General features: G+C 34.8%; 2 protein-coding genes across 2 annotated transcripts; one reads left to right on the plus strand and one right to left on the minus strand.

The window, feature by feature from the left end:
* Positions 1–4,212: 4,212 nt before the first annotated feature.
* On the minus strand, positions 4,213–7,336 carry LOC109019634 (putative protein FAR1-RELATED SEQUENCE 10). Its single transcript, XM_019001974.1, has 4 exons — positions 7,204–7,336; positions 5,866–6,947; positions 5,336–5,779; positions 4,213–5,236 (listed from the first exon to the last, which is right to left on the minus strand). The coding sequence occupies exons 2-4, from the start codon at positions 6,883–6,885 to the stop codon at positions 4,625–4,627; spliced, it is 2,076 nt and encodes a 691-aa protein (XP_018857519.1). The 5' UTR covers positions 6,886–6,947; positions 7,204–7,336; the 3' UTR covers positions 4,213–4,624.
* A 2,240-nt stretch (positions 7,337–9,576) lies between these two features.
* Positions 9,577–11,822, plus strand: LOC109019633 (two-pore potassium channel 1-like). The gene is made up of 3 exons (XM_019001973.2): positions 9,577–9,679; positions 10,223–11,160; positions 11,295–11,822. Exons 2-3 carry the CDS (start codon positions 10,265–10,267, stop codon positions 11,455–11,457), a joined length of 1,059 nt encoding a protein of 352 aa, XP_018857518.1. The 5' UTR covers positions 9,577–9,679; positions 10,223–10,264; the 3' UTR covers positions 11,458–11,822.
* Positions 11,823–12,325: the final 503 nt, after the last annotated feature.

The raw sequence follows: 12,325 nt of genomic DNA on the forward strand, positions 1-12,325 counted from the left end.
TCATGACGTATATCCTGATCAGATGTATTATCCTGCTCCAAAATGCTTTGGTCTCTTTTTAAAATGACGAAGCTCTTTTTCTTTCTGATCATGTATCTTGCATTCATGCACGTAGAACTTAGCTTAATTCTGTCGTTAAGTTCTTTGTTTTAATCTTAAGCTGTGTGACTGTATGTTTTCTCCTTGTTCTTTTACTTCATCAAATTGAGAAAATTAAGCTTCAAATTAAGCTTAAGAAATTTACTATATATCAATTACTATTTACTCTTATATTCTATATTTATAATTTTTTTTATAGAGTGTAGAGATATTTTTATAAGAATATTTTTTATAAAATGTATGATATATCATAATAAATAGTATAATTGATGAGAAGAATTTTTTATTAAATATTAATAACTTTATCTTCGCGAGTTTTGTGGAAAATACTAGAAAAGTAAAGTCCAGTAGTACTGTGAAGAATTTGGACGAAATATATACTATTTAGTGCCAAGAATATGATACCACCGTACTGCAATACAGTGACAAGAAACTTGAAAGCAGTACCTATATCGAACTTTTGTGTTGTCGCCACAATCGAACCTGTATTTCTTACTGCTTTTTAAGCAGCGTGGAAGCCGATAAAAGAAGGAAAATGATGCCTTTGACCGGCCTTCAAGCATCTAATCTCTTCTTTAATGCGCGACCTTTATTAGACAAATGAAAGACACCGAATGCCTTTAACCGGACTTCAAGCATCTAATCTCTACTTTAATTAGACATATAAAAGACACCAAAATGCTCCTCACTCCCGACTCAAAACTTTCCACGCGCCACTTTTTTCCTCTCTGCCAAACACCTCCGATGCGACCACCATAAATGGACACGTTAAGGTTTTGTTTGGATGATGAACTCATTTTTAGAGCATTGGCATTGGTTTCATCAAAAGTCTAGCCAAATGTAAAATTTGATGAATTTGATCAAAATCTAGCTGTATTGGATTCATCAAAAGGATAGATGGGAAGTTGTGAGCTACAGTAAATTCATAGTATCCTTCAAATTTGAAGTGTTACTATTCATCAAGCAAATGTATTTTTTATTGTGTTTTAATCTTGCAAGTTGAATGCCATTGGAGTAAAATGACTTGACACTCTTCCTCCCATTTGTCATTGGAGTAAAGTGTAACCGAATGATTTTTTTTTTATATATTTTAAATTTCTATTTGAATAAGAATTAATGATTTTTCTAACTGATTTTCTATTTCAAGAAAAAATTGATTGAAAAAATGTATTTGTTGGATAATTAAGTTGAGGAAAAAAATTAGTTGGGAAACAATAATTTAAATATAAATTAAATTATTAATTAACATATGATTAGTGTAGTTCCAAAAAATTAAAAAATAATATTATTAAAAAAATAATATTATATTATTATTTTGATGAATCAAATGACTAATCCAATGTGGAGTTTTGGCTAAGGAAGTTTTAGATTTATGCAAAACATGTAATTTTCATCAAATTTTGAAGATGACTTTGATGAAGCCAATGCCAATGCTCTTAGAGTGCTTCCGATGTACAAATACAATGTATCTTCATTTTAAACTATTTCCTCTTAAAATTTTATTGATGGAACTCTTTCTTATTTCTCTTTCTTTAATAGGACTCACTGACACTTTCTCTCTCTTTCTCTTTAATTGTGGGACCCACTAACTCTCTCTATTTCTCTCTCTTTAATTGTGAGACCTACTAACACTCTCTCTCTATTTATCTCTCTTTCTCTTTAATTTGTGGGACCCATTGACTAGTAGCCCATTGACTCTCTCTCCCTCAATGCTGTGTTCGGTGCCAGATGAGAAAAGAAAAATTTTTACTGTCAGATGAACAGTATAAAATTAATGGCGGGATATTTTTTTATAATTTCTTATAAATATATCTAAATTCATCTTAATATTTTAACACATTTTAAACTCATCTTAAATAGATTCCACCAAACTCATTCAACAATCTTAACTCACTACTATTTATAAAAAACTTAATTTATCTAAACTTATCTCAACATCCAAACGCAACCTAAGAACTATAGAGATTCAAAGCTACAACAAGACATGAACCCCAGTTCAAATCCCATCCTTCCAAAAAGAACATGTAGGTCTGTCTTAAGTGATTTAAGCATAAAGTATATCGATCTCAAATAATAAGGGGAGGTTTGGGGTGAGATGAGAATTTTATGTTTTGTTTTGAAGTTTAAAATATTATGTTTTAATATTATTATTATTTTAGATTTTGAAAAATATGTATTGAGATTTAAAAAAATTAAATTATTTATTATATTTTATATGAAGATTTAAAAAAGATATAATGATGAGATGAGATGAGATAAAAATTTTATGTTTTATCTTGTACTCGGGCAGGTTTGGGGCCAAAATCAAAACATAAAATTCTCATCTCATCTCATCTCATCTCATCATTACACCTTTTTCAAATCCCCATACAAAATATAATAAACAATTCAACTTTTTCAAATCCCAATACACATTTTTCAAATCACAAAACAATAATAATACCAAAACTTAATATTTTAAACTTCAAAATAAAACATAAAATTCTCATCTCACCTACCAAACCTACCCTCCTGCCGTAAGTCTTGAGATCAATCTTTACTTCGAAAATAAAGAGGGTAATCCACTCATTATGGCAAATTGATATTTGTCCTTATCAGTCATGTGCCATGTTGTACAGTACAGAAACCGACCCTTCGATGTGGTTCTTACACGTGGCTACAAGTTTGCAGCAATCATAATGTCCATTCTCTTGTTATTAATATTTTTAGAGCCACGTATCATGGACAGGGTCTCTCCAGAGACCCAAAGGGGACCCTCTTTCAAGTTCAGATTCAAATTGAATGAATAATATCAATCTCTTACCTGCAAAAAATCAGGTATGGTGGGGGGAAAGATCTAGATCTAGATCTAGATCTAGAAAGGCCATTAGATTGATGAAGGCCACTGCAACATGCATGGAAGAAATCCACCCTAGTCTGCCTGCATGTAGTGACAAGAATGTGGGTGTCAAGTAATTGTCAATTGTTCTGTTGATGATATGGTACAGTTCAACAAATGAATTTGTATGAAAGAAACAAGGCCTTGTGATTGTATGAAGATGAGTTCAACTTGTATCCTCCTGTCGTCATCCAAATGCGGGTCCATGATCAGGTAAGCAACAAGGACTGGTGTATCCAGAAAAACAACAGTCTTGATCAGTAACTCAGTTACTGTAGAAGCTTATTACCCATTTGCAATACGAGGGGCCCTTTGCAATCATACCCCTCCCTTTTTTTTTTTTTTTTTCATTTTAGTCGTACAGTTTTAAACGTGTGTCCATTGAGTCTGCATTATACTCTACTCATGAATTTAGAGTTCATCTCAGGACACCAGTAATCGAGACAATTTCTACTTTGTATAGCCAATTAAAAAGGAATCTTCAGTTTATAGCTATTATCATCTATTTTAAGATTATTTTTTTTATCCGCAGAAGAACTTAGATCAAGATGCCTTCACTCATTCAAGACATGGTCCATCACAAATAGGTTTATACATCTCAATCAACATAAAAAGCCAATTATATCACTAGTGTAAACAAAAGACTCATAACTACATTGGCAGCCAGCTAGGTATTTAGCAAAAAAAGAAATAGAGGTACGAAATTCTAGTTAAAGAAGCTTCTTGAATCTCATTGGTATTCTCAACTTTAGTTGTATTAAGAAATGTCAACACAAAGCTTCGGATGACAAATATGAGTAAAGACTATATATTGATAATCAAGAAATTTTATTTGAATAAGACTTCATAGAAAATACTGACTGGGCACCTCATTCTTCAGGTTGTCCGTTGTAAAATCATAAAAACTAATGGGTCATTTGGATATTAAGAATATTTCATAATATCTGTGAATATTAATGAAATAGTTTGTGAATAGTAGTGAAATAGTAATGAGAAAGTAGTGAATAATTTATGAATAGTAGTAAAAAATTTATAAATAATAATAAAATAATTTTAAAATATCTAAGAACAACTGTGTTCCCAAACATGTCCTAAAGGTGCACACCACTTCCATCAACGCGGCCTTTTCGACAAACAAATTGGCCGTGATGGTGAAACCTACTCCAAATTCAGCATCTAAATATATTCAGGGAAAATGCAACTTATAAAAGCAGATAAAAATATGGCCGCTGTACTGAAGAAAAATCACTTTCTATACCTCATTAAATCGGGCAGCTAGAATCTGTTCCAAGTTAAGGTGAGAAAAGAAAAGAGCGTTAAAAGATGGAGACTATACTTTGCTTCATTATTAAAAAACGACCTTAACACTTTACAAAGAACACCATCTTATGTGTATCTAACTAACCTCATCTGCATCCTTTTCAGCCAAGCTATTCATACAGGAAGCCACAATATACACTTCTGGTTAGCCATTCCCAGAATATTGCCTCTTTTGATTGGAAGTATTAATGAGAACGCATTATATTTTTGTCCCTTTTTCACCTTCATCAGCTTTTACTCATACATTCTTCCACATGTCTGTTGCCTCCAAAAGATGAAGCATCCAGTGGTTGCATTTGCTAGAATACATAGACCCACCACTTCAAATCAACAAGTCGGTGAAAGTGTCAAACCCATAGCAACCACATCAGTCTCTGGTAGATTTCTGACCTCATTAAGAAGCCTTGCAAGTTCTTTGGTCAGTTCGCTACGAACATAATCAGAACGCTCCTTTGTAATAGATGATTCTGCGAATACAGTTTCACTAAGGCATTGATATTCTCGAAACCATTCATCCTCACCATTTTGAGTAGCGTTATTTTCATAAACAACTGGAGAGATTTCTCGTCGCCATCTACTTGGAAAATACTTGTCAGGAAGCTGAAAGTAGTTTTTTACTATAACTACCCTAAGGGCATGCCTGCACAAAATTCCTGAAGATTCATATTCCTTACAGGAGCAATGGACCTGTTCATCTTCTGGAATCCATATTACAAGACGCTCTACATCCATCTTCTTGAAGTGGCGTACTATATAGGACCCATTAGCCATTTCAGAGGTTGCATACTGCATGGCCAGAACCAATTCATTTTGTAAAGCATTGAAGGCAAAAGGCGTAAGAATACTTCGTGCATTCTCTTCAATGGGTATGCATGTTTTAAGATGCATATATTGCAACTCTAGACGTGCATGATTTTGAAAATTGGCAGAAATACCAACCTGAAAGAGTTCCAAGTGAAAGAAGAAACATTAGTGCAAGGACTACAGAGCATATATTATTGCAAGCAGAAGAGCTTAGGAAACCTTTAACTAATATACCTGCTCAAAGAAGCTACGTAAACATGTTTGTGCACTAAAAACCCCTTTCAAGAATGCATCTACGGACTTCGAATATGCCTGTGTTGCCATCTGAGCAAGAAAGTAGCCTCTCATATAGGACAGTGCCCAACATGTCCGGAAAGAAAAGAGTAAAGCAATGTGTTTGTCTGAACCAAGTCCAAACATTGAAACCATTTGATTCCATCTAAGTTCAAATCCATCCACGCTGTCCATATTATATAAGTCATCAAACTCAGATTTAAATTCTCCATAGCGAGATCCAAGTGGGAGAGAGAACCAACTTGGTAGTTTGGAGAAAATATTCCATATAGAAGTGACGTGTTTAGTGCCAGGCAATTCACTTCTTATTGCATCTCTAAGCCCAGGGTCAAGATCAGTTAGAATTGTTTGTGGACATCTACCTCTCATGAATTGGACAAAACTCTGCATCCAAGGAAAAATATTATTGCAGAAGAGGATATAATAGTGCGTAACTAAAACCGTTATAATAAAGGATATCAGCAGCAAACCTGCAAAGCCCATGAGAAGGAGCGTGGTGTTTCATCTTGCAACAGGACACAACCAAAGAAGATGGTTCTACCATGGTTGTCAATCCCAAGCCAAGCTCCAAAAAGCATTCCATATGTGATTGATCGATAACTAGTGTCGAAGTAAAGTACATCCCCGAACATGGTGTATGCATGAACTGAGTCACCATAGGACCAGGCAATATTTTCAACTTTATCATTCTCATCCACTGTAAAATCATAAACAAAGTCTTCATCTGTCTCTTTTGTGGCCTTGCATGCCTCAAGAAGTTCCATCGTATCAGTTTCTCTCTTTTCAGTGAGCAACGCGTCATTTTCCTGAACAAGCTTCTTACGGTTTTGAACAAAATTTCTGACATCCCTCTCCAAAAATGGCAATTGCCCACCCTGAATCCCCTTTTCCAATTCCAGCACCTTCACAATACGATGAATGGGAAACCCTGCTTTAGAAAGTAACAATATGCGCTCTTGATCTGCCTCATGAATTTTACGATACGCTGGAAGGAGGCGCACTTGGTCATCTTCCAAAAGTTCATGGTTATGGACATTACTGAACTGTACAACAAACCATTGAGAAACCCCTTCAACTATCTCCTTCGACAAATACATTTTTGCATCACATCCACACCTCACTGATTTCCTATCCCTGTGGTGCTCTCCAGTAGGCTTTTTCTTCATGGGTGCAAATCCAGAACGGTAACAAACAAAGTCACGTTTATAGATACCAAGTTGTGGGCTAAGCCTCGATCGCTCTTTCCTAATCGAAAACCCATTTTTTCTAGCAAAGTTGCCATAATACTCAAATGCATCATCATCACTCTTAAATATCATTCCAACATAAGGAGAAACCATTGCATCCAATGGCAACGTATCATTCTTTATCAATTGAGATGCAATGGACGTTTCTTCAGCATCACCCTCATACGCAACATAACATTTCCAATCCCCACATGGGCATTGTTGCCGCCGGATCCATATGTTTTTTGAAGGTACTGATGTCATTATTTACACTAGGGATGAATACATGCAGTTCAATTAAAGTCACTCGAAGTCTCAAAAACTAGCTGGAAGAACAAATACAACACAAAGCAGAAAATTAACAGAGGAACAAAAAGGGTTATTCTTGGTAGGATAAGATACGCAAAGAACACAGAAAAAGCCGGTAAAGCTAATATCTAGGACCTACAAATGGTTTCAGAATTGACGGGTTTTGGGCTGCAAGGTCTTTGAAAAATTGGAGCAGAATTATACAAGGAAAATAGTAAGAAAACGTGTGAAAACTTAGTAGTTTAGGCTTAGAATTGGTGTAAAATATCGTACCAGTGAGAGAGAAGGAGAGAGAAATGCTTAAACCCTTGTTGCTGCTGCTGTTGTTCTTCTTCTCCCAAGTCCCAACCCCAGGTCCCCAAGTCGGGAGCTCCTGTTTTTCCCTCTGCTATTGAAATCCCACAAATTAAAACAAGCCCAACTCACTGTGCAGCGGTTACCGTGCGAGTTCTGGCTTTTAAGTCGGCCATCTACTGTGTGAGGCCCGGCTCGGTTCATTGGACCTCGTTTAGGGCTGGTTTGAATAGTGAAATAAGATAAGAAAAAATAATTTTAAATAAATTAAATAAAATATTATTAAAATATTATTTTTTAAGATTATTGTTATTTTAAAATTAAAAAAGTTAAATTATTTATTATATTTTGTATGATAATTTAAAAAATTTGTAATGATGAGATAAGATAGGTTGAGAGTATTTCTGTATGAAACGGGACCTTAATAAGTTCTATGGGTCCAAAATTCAAATTATCAAGATGAAGATATACAAATTCTCTCGAATTACTATTTAATTTATAATTAATTCCTATATTATCAATTTTGATTATCACTCTTATATTAAAAAAAAATTAAACATATGATAAATTAAATAATCCAAAATGAATCTACAAATTAATGAATTTTTTATTTCTAAATACCTAATTGGTTAATTAAGTATTTACAGTGTATTCTATTTTCCTTTGACAAATAAGACAATAACATTAATTGACGTTATAATATATCAGTTCTTTCATTGAAAAGATGAAAGTACTCCTCAATATTCTCAAATAAGACAAAATATCCTAGTAAATTTAAAATCTTAAATAAAAAGAATTTCCAAAAAAATAAAAAATATTATAATTTGTGTATTTTAAATTTTTTGAATTTTTCTCAAAGTTGGTATTTATATCATTTCTTTATATGGAGGGCATTGAGATTTTTTTGGTAGTTTGGGGGTGATCGTCAAAATTGATGATTTAAGGTACTGTTATTGCAAATTAGGTGGTAATTCGAGGGGTTTATATATGAATAATTCTATATACAATCGTGAAGTGTATAAATATCACGTAATCGTTTTGATAAAGAGTGAAATCTATTATTAAAAATTTAATTTTTTTTTACGTATGTCTCATATTTTATTCACTTTTTTCAAAACTAATTCATAGAAAGTCCGGTTTAATGGACTCTATTTTATTAACCTATGCCTAGATAAAATGGTAATGATAAGTTGGTCATGAACAGAAGGCTAGCTCATGCACAAGTCCGGGCCGTTAAACCCAAGACATAAGCACATAGGTATAATGGTAAGTTAATTTCTGTATATAAAATGGTAATTGATGTTGCAGAATTATCATGTTAGTCTCAAAAGCTTATAAGTTAATAGAAAATGGGGATCAATCTAATCATTTCAAAATTTGCCGTTGTAATAAGAAGAGAGAAACTCGAGCTTCCATGAATACTTGAAACCATTTCAATTGGTAAGTTCTTGTCTGTATAAGGAATCCACATAAATCACGCGATTTTTTCTCTGTCAATAATTTTTGTATAGCAACTCTGTTTCTTGGCTGTATATTCCGTAAATAGCCATTGTCTCGTTTCTTGGCTGTATATTCCGTAAATAGCCATTGTCTCGTTTATGAATGTATATTCCTTAAATAGCCACATTCTTGTATTATATAAGATGTCTTGTAATGCAGAATAATTGATAGAGATTTTCACCAAATTACTTGCGTAATCCTTATAGTATGTCTGTAAGCGTATGTTTCTTCTTTTGAGGTTTGCATTCTTTCTTTTTCTTTTTTCCTTTGTGTGTGTGTGTGTGTGTGAATGAATAATATTCAGTAATATAAAACTGAATGAGCTTAGCTGCATAAGAGTGAGCCATCATGGAGGTTCGAGGACATGCAACACGTCAACTTTGGTTTGAATATGAAGATCGGAAATTGAAAGAAAAGATTGTTTCTGATATTACAAAGATTCGGAAAGATCTAAGATATTATGGCCAATAGAACAAAGATATAGAACGAAAGTCTGAGACTGATGTTGTTATATATGCAGGTTTTGAATTCTTCTTAATCTTTAACTGATCTTCTTTACTTGATCCTGCGTATTTTTTGGGACTTGGGATTGCATGCCATTTGTAGATGGCTGAACTGGAATAACGTTGGTGAGCTTTGTGGGCATTGGACATCACGCAGATCAGAGCCTAGTTTTTGGTTTGTGATGTTGACCATGTCAACGTGGGTTAGTCTTGGTCCTTGGAGGCCAAACTGCCCAAGGACCCGCTTGGTTATTAGCGGTGAGCAAGTGGCCAATTGGAAGAAGCAGAGTGAATCTCGCAGCTTCATTTTAATCACTTTGAAACTGTTGCTGGTCCTATGGGATATGAGTGTTCTTTCCAGTCCCTTGATTATGGATTCGCTGTGAAACATGTAACAGTACAAGCATTGTTTTCAAATCGAGCAATGAATTCGCAATAACCAGCTTTCTTAGGTAATAAAATTGATTATATTTCTCTTTCCCATAAACACTAGCCCGGAGGAAAGAGCAAAACAAATCTGCCATCAACAGTTCTTCATCTGCTTTCTTTTTCTTTTCTTTTTTCAACCTTTCGATTTTCATATTTGTAGCTTATTTATACGGGCTGATGATGATCTCTTAAAATCATACTAATTTCACGTTCATTTTACTTGTTTTACTCCTCTATGTTTCTCCTCTTTTTTTGTTTTTGACATAGAAACCAAATTTATAGTTTCTTAAGAGCCCATGTTGTTCGATTACACATCTAACAATAGAAAGTCGATTGGTTCTAAATGATAGGATTCAACATGATCTGAAAATTGATTGACGGTTTTGTGAATGGTTTATGTGGAATTGTATCTGAGCTGTTAGAGAAGTGAAAGTCTGTATATTTTAATTCAATTCGTTTTCTACAAGTAATGATTTTCCATTCATGTTTAGCTAGTTGTTAATGTGATTTTGACACAATGTGCCATAAGGTCAGATCCAGATCACTTAGTCATTTGAATTCTGCAGGTTTTCCCTGAATCAGACAAACCTTAGTAATTTGATTTTCTGATGGCCTGTGAAGATGCTAAAGAATCATTGCTTTCAGAACTGAGAGATCATTATCGTGTCAATGGAAACAAGGACATCCGGAGAAGAAATATTTGCAGTGGTACTGCTTCTCCAGCAGAGACCAATACCCTTGAACAAAATGGAGTCAAATGTCCTTTGGCTCCTGAATGTATATTCGAGAAACCCCGATTCAATTTCAAGTATGTGGTTATGTTGTTGGCTGTCTACCTAGGTGGAGGCACCCTTTGTTTCTTCTTCATAAGACATCAGATCAAGGGCAAAAGAACAAACGGGATTCTTGATGCCATATACTTTTCTGTTGTTACAATGACCACTGTTGGATATGGGGACCTTGTTCCAGATAGCATATTAGCAAAACTATTTGCATGCATTTATGTCTTCACTGGCATGGCGCTTGTTGGTATAGTTCTTAGTGAGGCAGCTGATTACATAGTACAAAAGCAGCAAATCCTTGTTGTTAGGGCCATTTACATGGGTGAAAGACCTGATCCAAATGAGATTCTTAAGGAGGTCGAGACCCACAAAGTTAAATATAAATTAATAATGGTGGGTGGCCTTCTTCTGGTGCTTATTATGGTAGGAACTCTCTTTTTATTTATAGTCGAAGAATTAAACCTGATGGATGCATTCTATTGTGTTTGCTCAACCATTACCACTCTGGGCTATGGGGATGAGAGCTTTTCAACCAGAGGAGGTCGTGTTTTTGCGATTTTCTGGATACTGAGCAGTACCATTTGCTTAGCTCAGTTCTTTCTCTACGTTGCTGAACTATACACCGGAGAAAGGCAACGAGCAATGTTGAAACAGGTTCTTTCAAGGGAATTGACATTCTCAGATCTTGAGGCAGCAGATCTTGATGGTGATAAAGTTGTCCGGTAAGAGTAATTTGTGTTGAGTTGAGCACATCAAAACCATATGGAGACATATTGACTAGTAGTAATTTTATAGGTTCTATCTTTTGCCAAACATGCTCATATTTATCATACCTTTCTTTGGTTTCCTTTCTTAGTGCTGCAGAATTTGTCATTTATAAGCTGAAGGAAATGGGGAAGATTGACCAAGAGGATGTTTCAATTGTGATGGAGAGCTTTAAGAGATATGATGCTGATCAATCTGGAACTTTGACTGAATCTGATCTCATGAAATCCCAACCGTCCCAATCTCAGATCTGACGGTCACCATCTTTTGCAAAGTTAATAACTCAGCCTGTAGTTTCTATAATTAACTTAAGAAAGTACTAATAGCATGTGCAAGGCTATAGATGTCTTTTTTAGTAATCAGTTAGCAGCCTGTGTATGCTTATGACAGTATGTGCCCACCAATTACATTTCAACTTCGGCAGGAAAACACTGTATATTTGTGTCTAATTTTGATGTGAAGAGTACAAATGCATGCCAGGGCATAAAGCACTTCCAAGCTTTTACCCAAAGGCTCATTGTTGCAGAAGAACTGCTGAAAGAGATAAGGGGGCAAAATAAGAAAATACAAGCTTAATAAAGAATATGCAGAGCATGACAGGACCTTACTACATCTAAAATTGTTGGGAGTAGACCCGTTATCGAAGGCTGAGTTGAAGTAAATAATAGCAGAAGTAAACAAAAGAAATAACGATAATCACACACAATACACCAAGATTTAAGTGGTTCAGCTCAATGTGAGCCTACGTCCCCTGACGGGATCGGTCTCAATGAATTCAATATCAACAAAGATGGAATACAAGAGATTAATTACAAAATCCTCTTTCCAAAGTGTCAAAACACTCTTGGGAATATCACAAAGAGTACCTCTTTTTTCAATACAAAAAACGGTAGCCTTAAAAAAGTTCAGAAGTCATAAATGAATGTTGAAACATTCATATTTATACTATAGCAGTGCGGACCCTAATTTACGAACATTTGCTCAAGCGAATGTTAGGGTTGCCATCCCGCTCGAGCTAAGTGATGAGCAGGTGTCTAGCGAACTCTCTGGACGTCATACTGCTCAAGCCAAGTGTCGAGCAACTGATGAGTGAACTCTCTGGATGCCATCCCGATCAGCTGA

Source organism: Juglans regia, chromosome 3 (assembly GCF_001411555.2).
Source record: "Juglans regia cultivar Chandler chromosome 3, Walnut 2.0, whole genome shotgun sequence".
NCBI classification, from domain to species: domain Eukaryota; kingdom Viridiplantae; phylum Streptophyta; class Magnoliopsida; order Fagales; family Juglandaceae; genus Juglans; species Juglans regia.